Source organism: Struthio camelus, chromosome 10 (assembly GCF_040807025.1).
Source record: "Struthio camelus isolate bStrCam1 chromosome 10, bStrCam1.hap1, whole genome shotgun sequence".
NCBI classification, from domain to species: domain Eukaryota; kingdom Metazoa; phylum Chordata; class Aves; order Struthioniformes; family Struthionidae; genus Struthio; species Struthio camelus.
The window spans coordinates 21,579,112-21,605,567 of NC_090951.1; the positions used below are offsets into that span (position 1 = coordinate 21,579,112).

Sequence of the window (26,456 nt, forward strand, 5' to 3'; positions counted from 1 at the left end):
AAAAGAAAACGTTAGAAACATACTTTGTGGATTCTAATAATAGCAAGACAAGCAAGCAGACTTCCTTGAGACAAATAAACATCTGAAGCTAATACAGCAGCTTTTATTGAATCTCAGGGACCGATGCAGCATCAAGTTCTTTTCACACTATACCTACGTAGCAGGGTTTGGGCATTTTAAGGAGCCCGCTTGGCTTAAACCTCACATTCAGCACCTCCAAACTCATAAACTGGAACCAAATGCCAAGACTCATCATTAGGTCAGGCCCACTGATGACTTAGAGATAGTTAAAAAAAAAAAAAAAAAAAAGAGAGAGAGAGCCAAAGACAATGCTGGAAGCAATTGAATGTTAAAATCCTGCGCTTCCTGCCTGCAGTCAGTTTAATTATTCATCTTTCTACAGCAGGTTCTTGGAAGCAAAGCCCAATTACAAAAGCAAATGGTATAGAATAATGGATGGCTCAGAGAATTCACGCTAATCTAAACATTAAAACAGAGACTATTCTCCTGAGTCTGCTGAAAGCTCTTCAGACTGTGCGAGGAAATTACCCCCAAGCCCCTCTGTGCTCACTGGAAGACTCGCTGAGCCCCTGAGCTATGTATTTCAGCCGGAGTTGCAGGCTCTCAGCAGCCCACTGCTGAAGATTAGCTCTACCTTTCCCTAGCTATGCTACTAACCCTATCATAGCTCATCAAAAACAGTCATACTTTAAAATCCAACTTGCTTTTCATGACGTTCTAGGCTTATAGCCAGTATGAAAACCACATGCACACAAACGGCTAAGTTATTTTCATTCTCAGGCATAGCAAAATACTAGTTTACACAAATGGTAATAACGAGAAACGAGGGGAAACTAAACAAAACCAACCGACGGGCTCTTTGAGGATGACTCCTTCAAAGGGCAGCCGACAGCTCCCCCAGCAGTTCCAAACAGCCCACTACCATCCCTCCCATTCATGCAAACGCAGCTCATGGATCTTCTGCCCCTTCCTTCCCTCCCCAGCCCCTCTCCTTGACAAACTCAGTCCCGAGGCCAGGAAAAAACACAATCAGGTGCTCGGTGGCTGTCTTGTGCCCAGGATACCTGACTGAGCTGGAGAGGAGAGGGGTGCGAGAGGCTTCACAGCCTCAGTACTCCTGGATGTGGTGGAGCTACATAGCAAGGAACAAGGTAAACTCAGGAAAACAGGACTAGCACTGGATGCACGAGACAGGAAAGCGCAGGGGTCAGCCAGGGTACAGGGGAGGCGCACGCTTAACAAAGCTTTTTTTTACTAATGGTTGCAAGCTTCCAGTGCAGACACCTTTGAAGCTGTACTTTAAACCCATTTAAGTTCTGCTCTTGGTTAAAATTGAAATGTGTACGAGTTTAGATAAACCCTAGCTTGCAATGGTGCAAAATCCTGTATCGGTTCAGTTTTTCCCCAAGAGAGAGCAGCCAAGGTGAAAATGGAATAAAGCGATCCAAGCTCTGCTTTGATTACTTAGCTGATTGGACCGCATGTTGCATAATCATACAGGGTTTTTTGCGATGGGTATTTAAAATAAATGTCACTCTGAGGGATATTAATAACGGAATGAAACTCATACGCTGATTGCAACCTGAGGTCTAGGTTGAAAACATTAAGATACTTCCAACAGCAGCATCCAAAATTGTAATATGCAGTAATTTAAAATGAATTAAGTAACAACATTTAAAGGGCAATGCTTTAGGGCATGGAAGAGAAAGGGTGACGTTAAGGCATTAACGTCTGGTCCAGCACAAAAGTCAATGTTACAACACCACCTTCAAAACAGTAAAAGATCCACTCGGTAAACTCCAGCTTACCTTTCCCACTATTTGATGCAGCCAGCGTTTTCAGATCAGGAAAAGGAGCAAGCTTGCCTGCCTACAAAACAAACATCCCCACAAAAGAAACAAAAGCCTTGGACAGAAAGCCTGGCAGAAACCCAGCTAGGGAGCACCTTTATTAGTTACAGCTAAAATTCACACAAGTCCAGTAAGGGATGTGGCATTTAAGTTCGGCTTGAATCCTCCAAGTAACCCACTGTTCCCTGCAGAAGCAAATACCTTTGCAGATGCAGATATCCCTAGGTAAATTAGTTACACCCTGGGCTTGAACAGCGCCGCCCTAACTCCTGATCCTATTTTGATGCTCAAAAGAGCTTCATTAAGCTTTTTCATTTCCCCTTCTTTTGCTTCAATCTTACCTTAACTCTGAAACGTCCTGGGGCATAGCTTACATGAAAAAGACCCACCCAGAATTAATTCGTATTTTATTCATTTCACAGAAGCGCACAGTGACCTTTTGTATTTATTTGGCTACAAGTGCTGTGTCAAGGTGCATTTGACAGCACCGCTAGGGAAGAGGACGCCTTTGCGTTTGCGTATCAAGATGAAGGACATAAAACACCACAAAAAGGTGTTTTTGAGACAAAGGTCACACAAAACAATTGTGCCTGCAGAGTTAAAATAGAAGATTTTTTTTTTTTTGGCATCAAAACACTTACCAAAAACTATTCTGAACTCAAGGAAATGTCAAATGCAATGGGCCCACATGAAATTCTGCCGCATTAGACATCCTGGTACTTGTGCAAGTACTGTAAAGTAAGCAACAGCTACAGCTTAGACCCAACGTTTCTTTCAAAGCACCAGCCACACACACTACAAATTTGTTCTCATATATGTTTGGAAGCCTCAGACAAACAAAACCGTAACAACAGTTTAGATTTGTGACGTTGCTCTCATATCCCATAGGAAAAGTCTGCGTGAAGTGGGCGCCAACGCCCTCAGTGTCCCTTTGGGAAATATCAGCTGGAATCCAACTTTGAGCCAGACCCTGATAACGACGACTCCCCATCCCGCTGTAACGCTGAGCTGTACGAAAGATTTCGTTCTAAACAGTTTTGAAGGGCGTTCTGGCATAGGAACAATCGTGAGCGCACAAACCAGGTTTAACATGCTGCCCACCTATTCTATTCCAGCCAAAAAAAAAAAAAATCTGTTTAGAATTAGAAGCAAAATGGTTCCTGGCAATAAAAAATTAGGTTTTCTTGACAGGAACTGCTCCTTTTGAGAACAGGGGTTTCTAGTACTGTACAGCAGCACTGATCTATACAGCACCGCTTGTAACACCAACAGGAGCCCAGGGACTGCTTGCAGGCCTAAAGAGTACGGGAAGCTTGGTCAGCTCCACCTCCAAAAAAAAGGGGCATGAAAATCAGTTTTTTTAAGCGTAAGCAAATGAAACAACATGGAAAAATATCGGTGTATTCAAGTCAGGCAGGCAGACGCACGCACACGCACAACTATACAAAGTGAAAAGGCACACATCAAAAAGCAATTGTAGACAGAACGTATTTTAATAAAAATGCAACTGTACTTAGTGTTGTATCAAAGGAGACAGTTTTATCATATGAAACCAAAATGATGGACCAGCATCCATGTTGCAACACCACAATATCCGCATGAAAAAGCGCACTATAAGCTGTTAAGTAGAAGGGCATACGCTGAGATGGCTTCTGGCACAGCCCAAGTCTCTCCGTTGCTTTGGGAGGCGAAGGCGATGCACCCTGCCCAGGGCGCCCGGCAGAGCTCGAGCTGGCACGTCGCGTCACAGCGAGCACACCTCCGCAAGAAACAACGGGTCTTCGCTCGAACAGAGCAGCCTTGTCCTGGCCTCTTCTTCCTGCCACGAAGGCCATCCTCACGGTCTCCCCCGGGGCTCCTCTTCTTTCCTCTCTCCACTGCGGTGATACAGAACTGCCATCAGCCCCCAGTCCCACAGTTTTCACGGCAGCAGCTCCTCAAAAGACTCCGCACCAGCTGCCCTAAGGTATCTGCACGCGAACGGCTTGTCTTGGCCTCATCCAAACAGCAGCAAACAAAACATCTGGGAGAAGCGAGCTACAGGCAGCTGCAATTACAAAGGAAGGGAGGGGAAGCCAGAAGAGGCATTCAGTCTCCCCGTGCCCTTCTTTAGTCCTGTGACGCCCAAAAGTTGAACGCTTTGCCTTCAGCCCATCAGCAGCAGCCAAGACGCAAAGCTGCCTTTACCTTCCGCCTGTCACGGAGGAGGTTTTTAAGATCAAGGGACTAGTTTGAGCTGCATGTTGCATTTAACATGTCTCGGGCCTGGCCTAGGCACACTCCCTCACACTGCTGATGCGCTGAAAGCGGAAAAGAAGCCTCAGACTGGCCCCCAAAACGGAGGGGGAGTGCTTTCACTCCTTCCTCACGGCTCAACAGTATGCCGGATCTGAGTCTTTGAAGACTCCTTCAGCCCAGTTCTGCAGAGCAGCAAACAAAAAGGCTGCATTTGGGAACGACCCTGTCACTTGAGTTGTCTTACTCCTGGCAACGTAACATGCTGCTTCTTCCTTAGAGACTGAGCAACAACTTTTCAAACAAAGCAAGATTTCTTCCATGCCTCAGGACTGAGCTAGAGAAGTGTCTGGGCTGTTAAGAGAGCGCATTTAGTTATCTACGATACTTTATTAGTTTTGACTCACCAGAGTTTTGTAAACGAAGATGGGAGCCACTGAAGTTGTTAAATACCTGTGGTTAGCTGCTGGCGTTCTGTCCTTAGTCTGGAGGCTGATGCTATATAGCAGCAGTCCTGACCTCGCTCTTTTGAGGAAGACGACCAAATACGCTCGAGAGCGGGGCTGTGGTAGGCGATTGCGTAGCCATTACTCAAATCATCCTGCCAATAATTTATCTTCCCCTGCAGCTAATCTAGAGTCTTTACGAGAAAAGACTTGATTAAAATTAACTAAAGCAATTAGCAGTACTGCTGTCATAGGGTAGTAACAAGCTCACCATCTAAATTCAGAGGTCACAAAACTCTCCATGAGCAGTTTCAGCCAATACTATGCCAGGCCATTAAGTTCCAAAAGCGAAGGGTGAGCTACAGCGTGGAGAGCGAAGCACCTTGCCCAGGGTTACACAGCCAATGCAAAGGAAATGGGACTCAGTTTCCGTTCCCGTTTCTCATACCCTGCACTAACCTCTAAGCAACTTCAGGGAAAGCATACTTTCAATGCTTTTCTGTTGGAGTACCTTAAGGCACAAGCAAACAACACAAGAAATTACGTCTGCTACGCTTACTACAGATATCTCTCATTATTTTGTGCGATACACAAACTCTTTGAAGCTTGATCAGTTTTAATGAAATACCCGAAGGTTGACATGGGTGTAACAATCACATTTTAAAACAAAAAAAAAAAAAATCCACAGTGTTATTTACCATACTTGTAAGACTCTCTTTCCCTATTTCAGGGCAAGTATTTACAGTATGCGTCAGTGTTTCTACTATGAAACAGACTGCAAGTCTTTTTTTTTTAAACACACTGCTTCTTTGGAGGACATACTATATTGGCTGTAAAAAGAGGAACACTATTAAGGTACTTTGAATATAAAGTCTGAAAGATGGTAAAACAAAAAGGACTAATTAACAATAACAAGAAAAAAAATAAAAGCAAGAACATCCACGATTTTATTACAAAAACACCCAGCAACTGTATTTAACACAAAAACAGTAAACTGAGAGTCTCGTTTTATTTTTCTTTCAGTGTACATGCTCATTATTTTTCCATTTAATTTACAGAAGGGCTATGTAAAATGAAATTAAAATTAGAGAGGAAACAAAAGGAAGATTGAGGCACAGAATTTTCTTAGCAAGCAATGATCACAGGAGACAGCACAGTTTGAACAGGGATTCAACAGGAGTGACACCTAGGGATAAAGGTAAACAATAACTTTTTCCTTATTCATTAGATTCTCAGTGGGGCTTTTTTGTTTGTTTGTTTTAGCAAAACAGTTTAGAATATCACAGTATACAGGAAGACTAAATGGCAAAGAACGTCGCTCTCTCACACGCACACACACATATTTATCTCTGCTACTGGTCCAGGATCCAAAACTGCAGTTAACACTCTATTTCCTATCTCTCATTCATTGAGAAACTATACAGGATTACACTGTACATGGAGTTAAAATTACAAAAATGTCATATTTACAAAATCTGTACACACATAGTAAAACTCACAAAATTGTCATCTATGTATCACAAGTTGCTACACCAAAATATTAAAAATGGGATAAAATTATACATTTCTCTTGTCCATTTTTAAAAAGGGTTCAATATTTCAAAGACAGACCACCTATTTCCCCCAAATAAGACCGGTAAGAGAACTACAAACCCAAAGTATCCTCCTGGGATAAAACGTCACGAGCAGCATCTCCCAACTAGAAAGAAGCCTATATGCTGTTTGCTGGGGTGGGGTGTGCAGTTAGCATATATGTACAGAAATGGTGAAACTACAGGAAGGATGTCTTTGGCTAAACCTTTGGCATTAAATTAAAATCATACATCAAGAGATACAGAAAAGGTTTCCTTGGTGATAGAGGAGCTTAGGAATTTCTCTCTCTTATACTGCTATATACAGCTTTTCTTTCTCTAAAGAAAGAGGGTAGGAATAAAGGATTTTGGAACAGATGCAAGTGAGGCGCAACGCTATTTCTCGTTTCCATTTTTCTGTAGTAAGAAAAATTGCATCAAACCTCTTCACTAAAATATAACTCAGTCAGAGAAACTTCTTCTTCCAGAATGTTTTTTTGGAAACTGCATATGAAAAAAAATTAGTAAACCAGTCACGGTAGAAAAAAAAATTGTTTCAGCACATCAAGTAATTATTAGTGCAGAAAGGTGGATTACTTTCATCCACTGTATAAATAAGCTTTATGCGCAGCGTACATTAAATAACCATCACACCCCACTCACACCCAGTACACAGATGCTCCTCAGTGAAGATAAACGTTTATCAAGTAATTAAAGTGTATGTAGTGCAAATGTTACAACCAAGTATTATGCACATGCTACTTGCTTGGTTTAAAGTTACACAAAGATGTGGTGCCTGAAATCATGGACATATATACATCCTCGTCACACTTGGTACAATGTCCTAAGCCACAGAAATACCGATGTGTTTATATCTATATATATACACACACACGTTTTTCTTAAAATGTGACCACCACATCAATACAGTAACACAAACAGACTTAAATCAATACCTGCTTCCAGATGCTCCAAGGCTCAGAAAGTTTGTGCTTCTAACTCTTGCAGTCATTACGTGCCCCTCTTCCACTTCCCCCTTCTGCCATCCGAGAAGGGGGGACAGTCTCTTCGGGTCTGTGCTGCATAGGATGAGGGCAACCGAGAGGAATAAACGACGGCACAGGCACCTAAGCTGCTTTCCTCCATCAATAGCTCCATGCCCCATGATGAAGGGTTGAGAGAATTTCCCCTCCACACCACTCCTGGGTGGAAAGGCTTATTGAAAAAAAAAAAAAAAATCGTAACGTGCTTTCCATATTATAAGTGGCAGCAAATCAAGGCACGCTGTACTAATTTTGTAGCATTTAGATTAGCTGACTTTGCAGGGGATGCTCACTGGGGAAGGTCCGATGTTCTCAACTGGCTGCTGGGCCTCGTTGGGCCATACAGAGTAACAGAAGCTATGTGATTATTCTGCATCACCTGCAAAAGGACGGCAGGGGAAAAGGGAAATTAAAAGAATCATACACCAAAAGGGAGCTCAGAAGAGTTAAAATGGCAAAAGTGGAACCGATCTGCCTGCAAGGAGAAGTCCCAACAACCAAAGAAAGCAACCAACAGAAAGGTCTTGGCTAGTTCCTAAAAACGGTCTCTAGATTTCCACGACACGTTTAAACACCAGCATGCTCCACAAGTACTCAGAGCTGCGTGCATGCACCTCCTGCTAGTGCAAGTCCTAGCAGACAAACTGGAAGTGCCAGCTTTAACATGCAAACATACAACCTTAGAGAAGAGATTGGAAAGTTGCCCGTTTCTGTCAATAATCCCTGAAAATACAGCCACTCCCGAGTGCTGGCTTTTGTCGAAACAGGAAGTAAGAAGCCAGTAAAAAGTAATAATAGCAAACTCCTCCTCATCTTCTCGTGCTCAAAAAATCTGAAACTTTTTCTCCTAACCTCAAAGATCATTCGTTGCAGTCCAAAGCAAAAGGTTGATCCAAACGGGTTAGTGTTGTTCGGAGAGGATGACCTTAACAGAAAGGGGAAAAAAGTGGGTATGTGAGAACTGGGAACTTCTAAGGGAAGAACAAGCATTCATTAATACAAGGTAAACTATAGCAGCTTTGTGCTAAACGCCTCTGATCAAGAAAGAGAGTAAATCTGCATTATGCAATACCAGCGCTAGACTCCAAGTGAGTCAGAGGATATCTTTTTTCAGTGTCACAGAACAGTATTAATACCCCAAGTGCAGTAATCAAAGTTACTGACGATCTCTACAGGAAAACTCTTTCCCTGAACTTGGACAGGAAAAAAACCTTGCATATGCATATAAACAGATACACCGGGAAGACAGGAGGATTATGCAAGTTATTACAAATTATTTTTTGTGTAAGATCCTTTCCTACTTTTTCATCTACTTTATTTCTCAGCTTCTTTCAAATATTCTTATTACGTACTGCCTATTAATCCACTGGTGTCAGCGTGTTAAAAGATTACTTTGCAAGATACCAAAATGGAATAATCTAAGTTTAATTAAACACTATTTTTCAATATTAATGTATCACGTGTCTTTCAAATATTTTAGATATTTGTGGATCTCATATATGTGTATATATACACACACACATATAAATAACTGCAGTGCTTAGTATCATGGGCTTGACTCAAAGCCTCTATGAAGTCAAAAGGAAGAGACCCTGGATTTTAGATCACAGTCTAAAAAAGCCTAGAAAATATACATCTTCTGGCTTTTCTTTTAACTCGTTAGTTTCTCAAAGTGCCTGCCCAAAAGTGGAAATATGTTCAGGGAAACAGATTCTGGTTGAACTATCTTCTACACCACAGATGGAAAACAGAAGGGTGCTACACATCGTTTCACCCCAGCTTTACTTTACGTGGCTTCTGCTTACTAGCACAGAATAGGAGTAATGTATGGGGGGAAATGCAAGAAACAAATTTCGCAAAAAAAAAAATTCAAAATTGTAGTGAAAGCTTGACAAAGGAAAACTTGTTTGGTATTTTTGAAATTCCTGCAGTGCTTTCTCAGAACCCATGACTTAAACTTGTCCCAAGATTAGATTACTGCAGGACTGTTTCATGCGAGTCAAAGATTGTAAAATGGTAACTCTGCAAACCGGTAACGCCTATTTTACCCAGCAGCCAGCTCAATGCCTGGAGAAATAGACTACTATGCTTAAATTTGCTCCATCTTCAGCTAAAGAAAACTGTACAACAACCATGTACGCACATAAAAGCAAGGCTGCAAACTCCTTCAGACAGACTACGATATATATTAGACACTGCCTTGTAGGATGCTGTGTTGTTGAAACATGTATTATTACAGTATAAATGGCCTACGCTATTTGTTACACGTAAACAGAGATACTCATTTACACGCTGCTCAGCTCTCTGGATTTTACAGCTCAAGGAAATGTTTTCATTCTGCATGTCAGCCTCTTATTTCCTCAGAGAGCAGTGATCTTGTCTTGCTAATGGACAGAAAGCCTGAAACTTTAACAGCAGAGACACTGGGTAAATCTCATTAGTATCTAGTACAAACACACCTTTACTTCCCCTAAACTCATCCTCCCTCATCAGCTCAGTCAGTCCCTGCCAAGCAAAACAGAAAGAAATCTTTACCTGTGTAGTACCACTGGCTTCTCTACAGGGTGCCCCAGAAGGTCCTGAATACTGTCCCACTGTAAATATAATCAAAGACTTTGGGTTAAAACAAGCCACAGGAAAACTACTCTTTATTCAGGAAGAGAGTCACGTACATCTTTGTTTGTGGTACGCTCACTTGCCCAATAACATAGGAGGATGCAGAAGCATTTTGTGACCGGAGCCATATTCAGTAATGGAAATTATCAGGGCTGGGAGATTCTCTCAGAGTTTAATTCTTTGTCTCCAAGTTGCTTTAAATCGGAAAAACGAATATAAATTCTGTGGTCCTTTGGGGAAAACGTATGTGTGAAATCTTGCAGCATTTTCAGGGACACCTGAGAAAATTAAAAAGCTGTGGGAAGCCTCAGCAAAATAGCCTCTTGCACACCTTTGCAGAGGGAAAGGCAGCATCGCTGCCACCTCTCACAGCAGCCTTTGCTTGATTTAACAGGCAAGTGCGGAAAGGAAGAGGGAAGCTACGCTACCTAACGACTGGGAGTTTACAGCATTTTTCACCAGACTTCAAAAGCAGACTTCAAAAGCTGCAGTTTTACAAGCAAGATTGCAACAAGTCAAAGCACTGAAGGACATCAGTAACTCAGTCAAAAAGCAAAGAACGGTAGTAGCCTCCGAGGGCCGACTATTTTTTTCCTCCCCCAAGTAAGGGGTCCAAAATTCACCAAGCCAAGTCTCACTTTCCTAAACAACGTTCAGAACCTCTGCGCAGCCAGAGTGGGATCTCTCTCACCCAGCTTTTAACATTCAGAAGAAAGCTGAAGGTGAGCAGCACATATTTAGGCACCTTCCCTGCAGCCGTCTGAATCGGGGCAGAGTCTGTAGAAACTCACTGAACCGAATCTTCCAAGTATTCCCCCCGTCATAGGAGAAACGGGAGCACTGCAATGCCTCAGCTTCTCTCACTGCTCTGCTCCGACTCCCTAGGCAGTCAGGGAGGAACAGCACTGCCTCAGTGCTCTCCTTGTGCGTCCTAGGAGCCAGGAGAACAGCACTGACCCTGGCTAAACGTTAACTGAAGCAGCACTTCTGAATAAAATTTTCATGAAATTTTTCACCTTAACGTAGCTCTCAAAAATCGTACAGCGGCAACTGCCCTGTTGAGAACTTCATCTAGGTGATATCAAGCTATACAGTCTTCAAGGAGTCCTTGCAATCAGGGGATCTGCACAGGGCAGCGATGTTCTTGTGAGACCTGCTGCTGCCTCAAAAACGTCCCACTACTTGGGCCCTTCAGAAAAAAAGCAGAAGGGCACCAGACCTTCTGGGTTAATTACTGCGGGTCTTCAAGAACTACGCTAAATAGAAAAGCTCCAGGAAAATTCTGTTTAGATCCGTCTCTTCCGCTTAACATTCAGCCACCACTACTATCACTTTCCCAAATACTTATTTTACCGTTCTATTTCTACCTGCAGCTACCCTGTAAAACACGCAGTAATTCAGGTTACTAAAAGCATGCTATTATGAACGCCTTCAATCCTTAATAATTTGTAATAGTGTCTGAACCACAAAACACACTCATATAAAGTTTTGGGCTTTAAATATCTCTGTTTTAAAACAACACAGAACAATGCTATTTTTTCTTCAAATCACATTGCAAGTTTGGCATAGATCATCTAGATGGTTTAAAGAGAGTAAACCATTCAGTCCTGTAAAGATTTACCTTGCTGTATGTTGTACATGTTTCAGTCTGTGAATCAGCACTATCTATGAAAGAAAAACAGGAAAACATCTGTAATTTGTGCTCAAACAAAAAAGTCTCCTATATAATCCTTTATCTAGGTAGTTCAGATAGAGGGAGGCATACAAGCCTCAGATTGGTTCATATACAAATTTCCTGGCATTTACTAGCAACCAAAGTTGTCAATAGCATTGATTAAACACCAGCCAACCTGATTAAACAAAGCAGCCTATTTATAGCAACTTGTTATCCTATATATTAGGAGGTTTAAATTGCAATCTTACATATAAGAATATCAGAGTGAAGGAAACTACATCGCTCTGCACTGAGTTAGCCTGCCTAGCACAGACATTCATCGAGATGACATGATGTGCTACTCATCACGTCCAAACACTCCGTTATGTTTGGAAAGGAAGCTGGCAAAACCGACAGCTTGAGATTCAGGGCTGATACGAGGAGGAAGAAAAAAATAAAAATAAAAATAAAATAAAAAGGCTGAGAGGTTGGGAACAACAGTCCCCAGTGTCATTCCCCGTGGGAAAAGAAAACCAACCTCGCTGTTAAATAACAAAAAGCTGCAGGTGTGAACAGCATCACATTCAGGCTTACAGTCTTAAAAATGAATTGTTTGCTGGCAGTTCCCAGCATTGTTTTATAGATACTTTGGGGACTTCGGCATACCGAAAGCGTCTCCTCTGCAAGTGGTCTTTAATTTGATTGAAAGCGCCTCTCTATTTTCCTCCTGCTAAATGAATACACTCTTTTTAGGGTGAGAGACTTTAGTGTTTGTGCAGCTTAATGCTGACCTCCAGTTTATTGTCTGAAACTGAATTACAGAAGGGAATAAATAGAATTGCATCATGCACTGCCACCAGATGGAAGATGATGGACTCTCCATAAAAGTTTTGTAACATTTGTTTTCAACTTGTCACATGTCCTGAACATAAGCTGGAGAACATAAAGGTCAATGAAAAGAAATCAGGTGCATCCATGCATGGTGCTACTTGAGGTGAATAAAAATAATCAGAAATAAAAGCATTTGAACTACTGCACAATAGCCTTAGGGACTAAGAGATTTAAAAAGTGAGTAGACTTTCATGCTTACTCTCTCGGCTGAACTATAAATCAATTTTCATGTAAGCATGTATATAGACACATTCTTTTCCCACATTTTTATTCATCCACATGCTCAGACTGCAGTGCCATCCACAGGAAAACTACACTTGACACAGGTAAGTACTTTCAGTGAAAGCCAATCAAATTGAAGAAAGCATCCCTGGCAAAACCTAGCATGCATCCTGCTTTCCTGGTTACTCCAAGTACCTAGTTTTCCAGGATACCTATTAATTTTTATACTGAAGAGTACGATCACACTGCTGAATCAGAGTCACTGCATAACAAGAGAAATCGGGAGCAGTATACAACACTATTTTCTGAGCTTGGAGACTTGCAGGTGGACACCTACAGACATACTATAGCCCATAGAGCCAAAGCACTCTGGATGTTTGTCTCATTCTAAACTACACCACTTTAGATAAACTATCATGAATAAGCCTTTCAAGGGTTAGAATGATGAGTAGTACATTTAAAAAAAAAAAAAACAGCAGTGGACTGAATCAGCTCAGACCAACACTGCCTTACAGATTTTGAGCCTTCAGGTACAAGGTAATCGATTTTAGCAAAGCAGAGTGGCAGAACTACAGAAAATTAGCAATCCCTATGAGCCAAGCAAATAAGCAGAGTAGTATAACTAAAGTCAGAGAACTTGAGAACTCATCCTGAGGTCATCTTTTCAGCTGAGAACAAAAAGTCTCAACCCCAAAATTTCTCTTCTGCCTCAATGCTGTGCACTATTAGCATCCTCTGATAAGTGCGTCAAAAATGAAAATGGATAATATCTCCCTTTGTGCATTTTGTGCTACACGCCCCCAGAAGCGGGATGACAGATGAACCACTCACCTCGCTTAATGACTAGTGGAATCTTGAATTCACAGCGATGGTAGCTAGAAAGTACAAGTCATAACGCTATTAGAAACCAGAAGAGCCAATATAAACTATGTAGTTCAAACTCAGAACTCCTAAAAACCAGTTTAATAAAAAGCCCCATGAATGATAACACGAAAACGAGAGTCTCAACACTAACGGATTAAGGAGAAAAATTCTTGTGTTTTATTTTCTACATCAAAGGCAGCAGCCTGGAAATGTCGCAACACCATTTTCTAAAGGATAGAAAAGGTCCTTCAGAACAAATTTCTCTGCTGGTACATTGAGTGGATGGATAAAAATTCAGGTTAGAAACAACAGTACAGATTTCTCTCTTATTCTCTAAAGAGAAAACAAGAATAAAAAGTGCCAATAATGATTCCTGAAACCTCCACTGGCTATCAGATACATCAAAGACCCTGGGGAAAAACTACAGGAACACTATAAAGGGAACATAAAATTTCCTTTTAGATGTTTTAAAATACTCTAACAGATCAGTCCCTTAGACTCACATGTTAAAGTTGTAATGACCAGGATAATTTGTATGCAGGACAAATTTCTTCACCTTGTGAGTGTTTGCATCAAAGAGAATATCCTGATGAAGAAAAAACAGATAGACAGGAAGCAATTTGGAGAGAGGAAGGTGGCCTTCCCCAAATTAAGCCCAGCTTAGTTATAATAGCATATGTACACAGCAACATGCATCCATCCAAAAGGCACTGAATGGAACTATGAAAAATAATATAAGAATGAGACTATTTGTAAATTCAAATACATTCATAGTTCTTCCAGCATGCAACCACAGCTGCACTGTTTTATTTGCTAATGTTGGCAATTTTTCTAAGAAGGTTTGTCCTTCTGCTTATGGATCCACGTTAATGCAGACTAAAGTAAAATAGTTGTAATATTACATCCAGGAGGGACATAAATGTTGAGCTACATCCCACAACTCCGCAAACTTTCGTAGCTAGTATTACAGCACAACCTATCTGTCCTGTGGGACAGAAGTGTGGATTTCAGGAACAAAAATTTGAATTTCTATGCACCAGGCATGGCAGAGGGAGAAAGCCAAAGCATGAACATAAAAAGCCCCCTGTCCGCTGGTGGAGATGATAAAGGGTTACCGATGGAATTCGCAAGCGCTAGAGAAAAGTCAGCGTTGTTTCTCATACCCAGAGATTCCTGAGGCAGCAAGAGTTGCGCAGCCTCTCATTCCCCACAGCTTTTGGCATTCTGAAAGGATGGCTGTGCAGCTAAATCAAAGCTTTGAATGCATTTGTTTATGGAAGCTTCCCACTCACCACTCCAAGTGTGAAGTAATTGAAGAAGTAGTCATTGCACTTCGATGGAACCTGCTTATGGGGAGAGGGCGAATGGATTTTCATCTGCAAGAAACATGTTTTTCAGATGTATTTTACAATCCTCACAAGGATTAAGGCACCAACAATACTACTGCATTCAAACGAATCGTCATGATCTCATTTCGTTCTACAGCTCTTGTTTAAAAATGTAAGATCCTGCACTTCATGACAGGGCCATTAGCTGCTTGTTGAAGTGTAACACCACATCAGCTTTGGCTTGTTTAGTTATCTGAAGTAAAAGGTTTACTCATGTGCTGTTACACAAAAACGTTAGGAAAGGATTAAAATATATGCTGAAGTTATTTTACTTAAGACATGATTTTTAGAATTGAAGAGCCCAGACTTGCTATAGCTCATTTGGATTCAAAACCGTTCCCATTTTTATCAATTTTTAAACCAGGTAAAGTGATGCAAATCACAGAGTAGGCACTATTTCATTTTTTAATTTAAACAGGTTTGCATTAATTTGATTTAAAAAGCTTCTTCTAAACTAAATCATACAATAAACCAGGACAAACCGTTGTACGTCACAAGTAGTGGCCATAACTTGTTCTTTATGAAAGTGTAAGCCCACTGGCCTTGCAAAACCCAACCCCGTGATTAAACCATGACAGCCCTGAACAGAGATAGAGTCCTATGTCCGAATGAATTTCCCTACCTTATCTTCGGACTTGTAGAAGACTTTGTGTGGAGATCCCAAAGTGCTCAGCACATCCTGGCATGAATCACCAAAGTACACACAGCGCTCAAATACCCGCATCTTGGCATCGGCTAAAACGCCCGGGCCACAACCTGAAAAAACAGAAAACAACTTAACATTCACATTTTGCTGGTCAGAAGATACATCAACAAACTAATAGCACAAGTTTAGCTATTTATCATGAATGAAACAGCCGCATTCTTTGCAACACTGCTGCACTAAATTTAACTCTTTTCTTTGGCAAGAAATATTTACAGTGAACTGTTGCAAAAGTGATGTATTTGACTATGGCACAGATCCTCATCTTAACCAACAACTTCAGCAATGTTATTTTCACTTCTTTGCTTTTCACAAAAAACATGACTTGCTTTCCTAGCCAGTCTCAACTTGATCAGCTGGTTATCAGCAGTAAGTACCAAGAATTATTCCTGTCCTTACAATACTCAACTTCATAGCTTTTGAAATACCTCTCTAGTTACTAAAGTGACATGCAACCTACGCATGCCCTCCTGCGACTAAAAAAAAAAAAAAAAAAAGGAAAGCCCATAAAACTGAATTCTTCATCCATATTAATTTTATATGGGAAAACTCGCATTCTTCTCTGAAGATTCCTAGAGCTTATTAAATCAACAGTAAGCGCGTTCATTTGTAAACAACGTTTGTTAGAAGTGAATCCTACCAAATTGCCATTACATAGATGAATACCCAACATACACTACTACGTGTTAAGAAACAAAAAGATCCTGTGGTTTGTAACCCTGTTTGCTTTTTGGGATGTGGTACCTTACGTTTTCTAGAACGCACACACACACACACGTGTTACTGCCAAACAAGGGATGTGCTCTAAACACACATTTAGCTTTTCTCACTATACGCTATTCATGCGGATATTTCCCAAATTAAATAAATCAGAAAAAAAACATTAAGCCATCCTTGATTTCTTAAGCAAGATTTACTTCAAATTAATATACTTGCAGAGAAACTAATGCCAGAACACATGTGTAATATGCTCTGCAATGGACCTTCTGCAAACCTCAGCAAGGCAGGAGGAACATTACATGCCAAGACTGCCTTATTGCAAGTTTTAGTGTGAAAGTTGATGTAGCATTTTAATTATTTTACTCATTGCCAACATTTCATTAAGACTACAGGTATCTGTTAACTTAATGTGACACTCTACCTTAGAGGTGTCCAATTTTTCAAAATCTACGTTACTATGATGTTATAGCTAACTCCTTCCCTAGTACGCAAGGATAAACGTTCTCTGTCCTAGGCAGCTCTCTATTATCTTCCTCTGAAAAGACAGAGGTAAGGTAACTTGAACACATCTGCTCCATTTTTGTCCATCATTTCTCAATCTTCATCTTAAATTTTGTCCTTTTCCCCTTTCAACTTTTGCATACTGGGAATGTATTCTAAGCAAGTCCTCAACACAGTGCTAATAATCAGAACAGAAGCAAGGACAGCTAATGACAATTATTTAAAATAATCTGAATACTTTTTTCTTAAAAATAGCGTTCAGTGACGGTAGCTTGTGCGATGACAAGGCTGCTTTGCAGGCAATATACCTTCCTCTAATTGCTAAGGCCTGCCCGTCTCTGAAAGAACATGCAAGGACAAGTTACTTATCAGCCTCTGTCACTTTCAGCATTGTCTCCTACAGCAAATGGCCAGATTGAGTTTAAAACGTGAAGTCTAAGGCATGTACATCTCTTGATGGCATTACACTTTAACAGTCTTCCAGACTTTATCACAAAAATATTGTGATGATACAGGTCACTGGAATCTCAGAAAAACACACATGGACCCAAGTTTCTTGATTTCTAACCTTTTTTTCTTGTCATGCACTTGCATCTCCTTTGTTCTATACCTACACCTGAGGACAAATTCCACTGCTGTGAACAGACTCTACAAAGCTGGAACTATGGAAAAGAAAAAAAAAAACAAAACAACAACAAACTCCACACAGGCTACAACCCTCAGGGACTTCTTCAGGTCTAGGGAAACGCAGCAGCAGACAGGCTCATCCTCAGAGTTCTGTTTGTTTCCAACAGTTCAAAACAAGGTACGGAAAACACTGAAACCACCTGTAAACACATCATAAATAACCTCTGCCTACTTTACACAAGTTTGTCCCTCTTGTCCTGAGGATAGAAACCCATTCGATATTCCTTGCTTCACCAATACCTGCAGTGAGTAAGCGAAGCCGTAAACCTGAGGGTCCAGTTCCATCTCGCAGAACATCAACGTTCTCTGCGTACACGTTACCGAGAAAACAGCTGAGGGGCATCAAGGGAGCCCTGAAACCAACCATAAAAAAAAAAAAGTAGCATTGGGTTGGCTTAATCTTCACATTTTCCATTAAAAAGCTGATGACAGATGAAGATAGTCCACTGGAACAGAGCATACTGATGTTGACTACGCAGCTTTTTACTCAACAGACTGAAGACTAAAAAAACCACAAAATCAGCATCAAGGGTTTCGTACAAGGATCAAAAAGACTTGAGAAAAAGAAAGAGGCACAGGGCAACATTCAAATGCAGGACCTTTACTATTAATGAAACAAGCAGCAAGTTATTAATGAAACAAGCAGAAATTACAAAAACTGTACCTAGCCTTTGGGTGTCTCCTATGAAGATACGGGTTGTTTTAGGCTTTTCTCAGGAAAATGGAAGTCGTACAGTTTTTAAAAGGTACCTACTCGTAGAACTAGGAGCATCTCCCAAATGCAACAGAAAAGCCTTCAGCATAACCCTCTGACTGCACTTGGGAAGGTATTCTGTAACCCAAACCATGAATGCAGCCTGTGTAGCTATACCACAGACACTTCTGCAGCTTTACCAGGAGAGTCCTCATTTTTAATTGAATTGTGGTATTTGAGATCTTATAGCAGCAGCAGGTATGATAGTTTCAATGAAAGAGCTGCTTTTTTGTGTGCTAGCTTGTTTATTCCCTTTAAAATTCACTTTTCCTGTTCATGTGAATTTCTCCTCTGAGTGAGTGACTTGAGCTAAGAACTGAGGTTTTGAGCTCACACTCACCCTTCTTCCTCCTCCCTCCCCCAAGAGTCCCAGAGGTGACAACTATTAGTGCTTTCACTAAAGCCCACGATGTCACAGATGGGCACAAACAACATTTTCTGAAGTGCCCTTATTTCTAACCAGGAGATCGTGCCTGGGTAAACAAGGCTGTTAGTCATTATAATTTATCCCTCCCTCCTGAGCAGTAATCCAGCGGTGTGTTAATTCTCTCCCGGCATTAAATCATAACCTTCTCCACAAACTAGTACCTTATTAGTTTTGGTATTTCTAAGCTAAAAGGAAGTATTTAGAGATTCTTTGCTTTGAGTAAGGAACCCTAGGAACAATGTTTTTAGAAACAGCAAAACATCAGATGCTGTACAATATATTACTGCTTAGAAAGCAGAATAAAATAGCACTTCAAACATTAACAATATTCAAATATGACTATTCCATTAGTTTTAAGGCACAAAGATTTATTTTCTCAGAAAAATAAGTTTAGTCAGGAAACATATGGAATAGCTGGTGGAGTATGCATATGGCTTAAGCCTGAATATATATTTTATTATACAGCAAGAGAGTTTAAGACCTTTGGCAGGACCCTACTATGATATTCAGAGTACCAATACACTGCAAAATGACTGATGTCCTCCAAATAGAGTTTGATTAGTCTAGGGAGAGATCGTTAGCATACAGTAAAGGTACCTTAATTGTATCTCTTATTAGATTCTACTACATCCCCTCCTTTACTTTATGAATTTATTTTCAGCTCGAGTTAGTCCACTGCAGCTAAGCCAAGCTGAATTTAATCACAACATAAATCAAAACCACAATAGATTATAAGGTCTGAGGATAATCCTTACAGAAATTTGAAAGAGGTTAGTATATAAACGCATTCTGCATACTACCAAATACATAAAAGACCCAAACTTAATTAAGTTTATATGAATATATATATATATATATATGTATGTGTGTGTGTGTGTGTGTGTGTGTGTGTGTGTCATTTATGTATGGGTTTTCAAAAGCTAAAAAAAAAAAAAAGTGTTGTAAATAATTAAAAACCATGACCAGCTGTACATACTTGGTATCCTGCAGGCTGTTCCCATTGTAGATGTACATACGTTTCACAGTTGCACCGTGAGGGATTTGCAGAGAAGCTAGACCATGGGCGAAGTTAGGCTGTGGAGAGAAAAATCATTCTGGCTGAATGACACACTGGACGCACGTCACATCAAAACATCACATTAGAAATACAGAACATGCTTATCGACACAGATAAGTGTCTAGCCATAGGCATGGGGCGGGAAGGGAAAACCCTTCTAGGTGTTCTTTTTGCATTACTCTTCTGTGTTCCTGAATTGGAGCGAAAGGCTCACTATGCTTATCTACCAAAAGATGGCACTAGTTTGTCAGCTAGCCACACGTGTACTAAGAAGTCGGGTTTTCTTGGTTCGATCTCTGGCAACTAGCAGTATAAAAGTTTACTGGATGTGAAAGTATTTGTACTGGTATGCTGTAGTCACAGTTCTGAAGAAACAGGCCACCTCTACCTCAAAGGTAGAGCTTCCTTTTTCTCTCCTATTGCATTGATTTCAGCTTTCTAGAACTTTTGTTGGTTCGGAAAAAGCCTGGAAAATAAGTTTTCCACTCTTATCATTTCCACTTTCTTATACACGCTGATTGTGATTTTAAGCATTCCTTATCAAAGGGTGCCCAAGAAGTCAGATTCCGCCTTCCAGCGTGATTAGAGCCTACTTCTCAACTCTGAAGGTGACAGGACCTTTCTTCAGCACTGTCAACATACTTCGCTAGCTTTGGACAGAAGAGGAACTAGCTTTGTCACAAGCAACCCAATAAACACCGTATGTGCAAAGCGCAAAAAAGCGTTATCCCAGTTTACTTTGACTTGAGCTTACTCATGTAAGCTAAACATGAAAAATTATTCTTAGAAAAAGAGACTACCCCAGGGAATGAATGACTCTCATTGTTGTAGGTGTTAAGAGGGGAATCTCCAATACTGATCAAATCTAGAGTTGCCCTGAATTTAATCCTCCTTCTGAATTTGCCCACAACACAAACACCTCTAACACATTCGCGGACTCCTAAAGGAGGCAGATTTTAGACTGCTCTCAAAAGTAGTTACATCTTAGCAACAGAGATATCTTCTCTAGACCCATGGAAGTGCCTAATCTATACACGTCATATTTCCTAACCGAGAAAGTGTGAGCAGATTTTCACATTCTTGTCACCTGCAGTTTGTTACCAACTCTATCAAAACCCAAGTGCTTTCTTCAGAATTTTTTTTGCCATTTGCACAGCAGAGATTAGACTGCTTTGCTAATTAATTTTACCTTCCTGTATGATCCTATTTAAACTTGAAAAACGTTGACGTCTTCAAATTTCACTTCAGTCTTCAGCCATTCCTAACTGTCCTTTCTGGAAGGCTCCACAAATAGTCTTTCCTTTGGACTGCTTCATACTACTCTGTTTTCTGAAGTATTCTATTTCCATCTATTTAAAATGTTGGGGAGAATTTTGCCTTTTGCTGTGAAAGCACTTCTACTAACTTCATGTAAATGAGTCGATGAAAGACTTTCAGAATGCAAATCAGTTTTCTGTAGTATCCTGGTAGCTGTGAAGAACTGAATTATCCCCGAGAACCCCAGTACAACCCCCTCCAGACAGGCTTGTAATAAGCTTTCTGTAACTATCTCTAATTGTTTTCTTAGTTAACTGAAACACATACCAAAACAAGAAACACTGCTCTGCAATGGCTAAAATTGGCTCTAGTAATTTTATTTTAACAGCTTTTCAATTGCTCGGTATGACAACTGATTTTTTTTTTTTTTTAAAGCAGCTCAGGCACTTCATTTGTGCAAAGCCTTGGAACTCTTGCACGAAAAGCCTCTTCTCCTTGTTGGGATATTCTTCCTACTTGGCCTATCGTTAGGTTCCAACTTACCTTCTGACATTTCTGATTCTGTCCCACTGTCATTACTGCTAAGTAGTAGCTTTTCCTAGATACCTCCCTGTTCTCTCACATGTCAAAACAACTTCTAAAGCACTAGGCTATGACACACAAATCTATGTCGGTTGATTTCTCCTACTTTGTTTTAGCCCTTTATATGCTCCTCTTATTAGTAATAGTACACTATATACATTTTTACATAAGCGTGGATAATATAGCAGAGAGTGTTTCCATCCTCACACAAAAGCAGCTATACATACGTTTTCACTAGTATAAGGGGCAGTCACAGAAGACCTGATCTTGCTTCCACTGCGACTTCACAGAATGCAGTATTATGCTCAGTTATTCAGTAACTCATCCCAACATTTGGTGAAAATGCAAACAGGCATTACAAATAAAGCTCATTTCATCTGGCTTTCCAAAAGCACTCATACTGAAGGACACTTAACATGAAAACTTATTTCATGAACTCTGTCCTAATTTAGTTGTGCAATCACTTTGACAAGATCCAAAAATAACTGATAAAAGAACAGTCTTCCATTAGATTGCTTAGCATTTATGTATTTGCATACAGAGAGCTCACTTTTAGAGGACTCCTTTCAACAACAAAATTCCTGGTCCCAGCTCATGGTGCAAACAAAACCTCTAAGCATTTGTCTTCTGCTAAAAGCAAAAACACTTTGGGCTTTGAAATGCTTGTATAACATGAATAAGAGCACAACTGAGGAGTTAAATTCCTTCCAAATTACTAGTTTCTTCTGCTTGCAGATGAGGTGCTGTAGGTGATATTTCGCAAGTATCACAGAGGCAAAAAGACTATCTATTAACTAAGAACGATTCCTGACCTCGTACTTCGGAGTTTCAGTCCATGAGTCTAACTGAAAAGAAAACGACAGTCCTCTGAAATTGAGGTGAAAGAGTTGTTCAGCTGAATTATACACTGCAAAGGAAGAGAAAGGAAAAACAAAGTTACAAAAACAGACAATGATTTCTCCAGATGAGATCTGACAGCACTTTCGTCACTTCAATGGATTTACCACATCTCAATGTGAGGAATAGGATTACACGGGAAAATAAAAGATTTGCTTTTATTGCCACAAATAAAAATCACAGAAACAAGAAGCCTTAAATTCATCAAAATCAGAGGTGCCTATACAAGCCTGTAGGCCCTAACACAACCCCAAAAATACAATTACACAACACGACGTGATCAGTTATACCTTAGTATCACCAAAAACAGTTAACGCAGCTACTATTTCACAAAACAATGAGCAGAACTGTTTTGTAGTAACACTGCTACAACATTTACCGAGAAGTCTTTCAAACAAATGTGCCTACAACGTTAATAAATTCGGTATTTCAAGTTAATGGGATGCACACTCCCGAACGGGAGCTCGCAGGTCCCTGCCCGCGCTATCTCTTTCCCAAGCAGAGAGCTAGCTTGCACGCCCCAAGCTCAACTAGCTGTTTTGCTGAGCGATACGGCACAAAGAGGAAAGGTCTTAGATACGCAAGTCCTAGGAGGACGTCTCAACGATTATTAAAAATATTATCACCAGAAGCACAAGCTGATGGGTCAGCTTTTACAAAGAACAGGAATCAACTGGAACACACAGACTCCTAGCTGTCATCACACGCCACAAGACGTCTCCATTTATCGCAATAAATTGTACTACAGCAACCACGAGCAGCAATACAAGGCACCTCCAGTCTTTAACAAGACAATGCTTTGCAAGATTGCAGGATGCTTGAAAGCAATCCCTGGAGACTTGCATCTCGGAGACAATTTTGGAATTGATGCTACCAAATTTCAACCTGTTACTGGCAGCTGCCGAGTGGAACACAGTGTTCTTGTTACGCACAGAAGCTAGCTCATTTGCAGAGCAGTTCGAAAACAGCAGAGGCCAAAAAAAAAAAAAAATAAATAAAGAAACACTCAGGCAAGAGAAGCTGCTTTCTTCCACTCAACAGATTTTCTGTGGTCCAGTTTTTTTTTTTTTTTTTTTTTTTTTTTTTTAAAACTTCTGCCTAGTATATAAAATTATTTGGGGGAGTGGGAGAAGGAAATAATCAAAGGATATTAAATCCTGCTTCCAAACTGCTTGCACCTTCACACGGGAGGTCTGTCTACTTTTCACTTGCTGGAAGCGCATCATACCCCGTACACAAACCTGCTCTACAGAAGGTGCTGGTTAAGAGCATTTTTCCCTGCCTGTCACTCAAAGGAAAACGTGTAGGGAGAAGGAAATGTTTTGATCTGCAGGAAAATATCACATGAGAGAGATTTGTGTAGAATTCTGATGCATCTTTTCCGAAGCCCACAGCCAGCTGGAGAAGTGTTTTTCCCCTACTCATGCCAAGTGAGGTATCTGATTATACAAATCGCATCAGTTCCCAGTTCGTTGATGTTTAGGCTTAAAGGGCAAGGAATGTTTTTGTCCCTAGGAAGCTCTCTCACTTATCCTTCAAGACCGTTACGTCACGACAAGCGACGTGAGCAAACACGACTGAACCATGCAATCTTTTTGCTTTGCTGCACAGGCCCCTGCGGTGTCTTCCTGTTCAAAACAGCCTACAGAAGCAGAAAGGCTGCGCCCTTGCTGCTGCGCTCTGGGCGAGCTGGGAGCCCACGGAAGGGAGGGGAGAGTTTGCCTTGCAGGAAAAGCAGCAGAACGGGACCAGCTGGGAGAGCAGGATGGGACAAAGTCACAGAAAGCAGCTAGCCTGCAGAAGAGCAGAGGCAGATCCAAAATTCAAGTCGACCTCCTGTCAAATAGGAGACTTCTCCGGCACCCCAGAGGAACTTGAGCAACCCTTCCCCCTCACTATAGCAGGATGGAGGGTCTGCCTTTGGTATTTTATTAAGCTGGCTCAGTCAGCAGATCCAATTCGTCTGTTAAAAGAGTTATTTTGTTCTTAACTTTAGGTTCTAAGACAATGTAAGTTTTGAGACTGAGAAGATGCCCACTTTAAAGCAAACAGGCTAGGGAGAGGAAAGCACAGCTCTGCCCAGGGCTGCGATCAGCCCAAGGTCCTGCCACAGCCTGACAGCCAGAGACAGTCCTCCCTATCAGATTCGGGAAGGGATATTCTGCAGCAAGAAAAGACATATTCGAGAGTAACAAAACAAGATTGTCAAAAACAACCCCTCCTGTAATTTCACGTAAAGCAAGCAAGGACTTCACACTTAGCTGCACTGAGTTCTCTCTTCCATTGGTAAGTAATTGTGGATTTTTTTTTTCCTCCTATGTAGCGACCTCAGTCCAATTCCATAGCCCTTATCCATGCTGAACAGCACTTAGGCAAACAGCCACGTTTATGGGAATTCAGAACAGGATGTGATTTCAACAGAACCACTGGCAAGAGTAAGCGCTCCCCAGCGCGAGGTCAGTTATAGACTTATGGAAGGGAGACGGAAAAGTGGGATGAAACGTTGGCTTTGATGAAGCTATTGACAGCAAAAGCAATCGAACTTCAGTCCTCGTGTTCAGCTCTACCACAGAGATCTACAAAGTTTTAAATTAGCATTAGCTGGAAAGTAATGAAGCTGGCTGCAAATTTTCTGATGACTCTTCTGTTCCAAACCACTGATTTGGCAAAACCGAAACTGCTCGTTGAAGGTCAGTCTCAACGAGACACTGCCCCCACTGACCTTTTGAAGTGTGTTTCGAAACTATCCTTCTATCCTGTCACAGGAAAGTTCTGCTACGATCACCTTGGTTTTAAGTGAAAGACAACAAAAAAAAAAAAACAAAAACCCAAGAAAATTTTAAGCTTACAGGGCTTGGGTTGCTTTTTTGGGGGAAGGGAAAGATGTCGGGGGAGCACCAGCGTAGTGAAGAGAAAAAAGGGCTTAGTCCTATTTTCATTCATAAAATAGGACCTTCAGTACTCTGATCACATTAGAGATTAGGAGGTTTCTCTTCCCACCTTTCGGTAGAATTACCAAAATCTTGCATTGCATGATACTGTCAAAACTCAGTTTATAAATCATTAGACTGCTTGATACAAAGCATTTATTTAGGCTAAGTAGGCCACTAATGGAAGATACTGAATTTCAGCGAGGAAACTGAATGAGCACATGCTCTAGTGAAATGGCAATACAGGCCAACAGCTTAAGAAATACATTTTCACATCCATGTGTCAGTGGATAAAAAGAAGTTATGAAAACTATCATCAGATAAAGCAAACATGTAAGTTTTCTTAACTGAATACAACAAGCACACAAGACCTGGCAAACTCTGCATGAGAACACATGGTACATTAAGTGCTTGCATACCCTTTTATGCAGTAATAAAACATGTTATTCCTGTCATACATACTTGGCTGTAAGCGTTATTTATTTTTATCTTTCATAATAGTTTTGTGAGCACTTTCTCCTCTAAGAATTTGCAAATAAACCATGGTCACAGAACAAGTATAAACTGTCCAGGCTACAGGACCACTTCTAGCTTGCCCACGTTCTAGATAAGCTCCCATGCATACTGCTTCCATAACAGCTAACTATAGACTTCAGAATGTCCATCTAAGAGGATGAGCTTAAGATCATGACTGAAGTGACACTTAAGATGGCTGATTCTGCTTCTGGGAGAATTACAGATGGAAATCCTGCAACCTCCACTTATCTCCAACTGAGATATTCAACTACTAATATTCAACTACTACAGCAGGCTTGTATGCCATATTACTTTAGTCACATGACCCTCCACAGTTAATAAATCCTGTTCTGCGACGTCCAAGAGAATGCCTGCAGGGAACAGGCACAAAGACTGGATATGCAACTGCCATCAATCACAAAGGCAGCTAGCCTATTTGGGATCAGCCTGACCCCTGACTACTGCAAACGGACAGAGCTGAGCTAAAAATAGAAAAAGGATGCTCCAAAAAGGATATCTTGCTATCTTGCCTACTTGGAGTCAACCTTCTTTCTTGTTACGTCAGTTTTGTGGCTCCCAAAGGTTTTGAAGGTTCCCAAGCAATTAAATTATAAATACCCTCTT

The 26,456-nt window shown here is 40.8% G+C and overlaps 1 protein-coding gene across 11 annotated transcripts in view; it reads right to left on the minus strand.

Annotated features, from left to right (window-relative positions):
* Positions 1 to 3,343: 3,343 nt before the first annotated feature.
* The window catches only part of PHAF1 (phagophore assembly factor 1), a 38,853-nt gene continuing 15,740 nt past the window's right edge, over positions 3,344 to 26,456 (minus strand). For 5 of the 11 annotated variants that reach the window (XM_068955526.1, XM_068955528.1, XM_068955525.1 and 2 more), the window contains 11 exons: positions 22,302 to 22,396; positions 19,570 to 19,667; positions 17,653 to 17,765; positions 15,424 to 15,557; positions 14,706 to 14,789; positions 13,917 to 13,999; positions 13,381 to 13,424; positions 11,404 to 11,447; positions 9,702 to 9,760; positions 8,019 to 8,091; positions 3,344 to 7,545 (listed from right to left, as the gene is read on the minus strand). In XM_068955526.1, coding sequence (XP_068811627.1) covers positions 7,456 to 7,545; positions 8,019 to 8,091; positions 9,702 to 9,760; positions 11,404 to 11,447; positions 13,381 to 13,424; positions 13,917 to 13,999; positions 14,706 to 14,789; positions 15,424 to 15,557; positions 17,653 to 17,765; positions 19,570 to 19,667; positions 22,302 to 22,396 — 917 coding nt within the window. In that variant the 3' untranslated portion in view covers positions 3,344 to 7,455. The remainder of the gene's footprint in view (positions 7,546 to 8,018; positions 8,092 to 9,701; positions 9,761 to 11,403; positions 11,448 to 13,380; positions 13,425 to 13,916; positions 14,000 to 14,705; positions 14,790 to 15,423; positions 15,558 to 17,652; positions 17,766 to 19,569; positions 19,668 to 22,301; positions 22,397 to 26,456) is intronic. The other 6 variants (XR_011143184.1, XR_011143185.1, XR_011143181.1 and 3 more) reach the window with 2 other exon arrangements.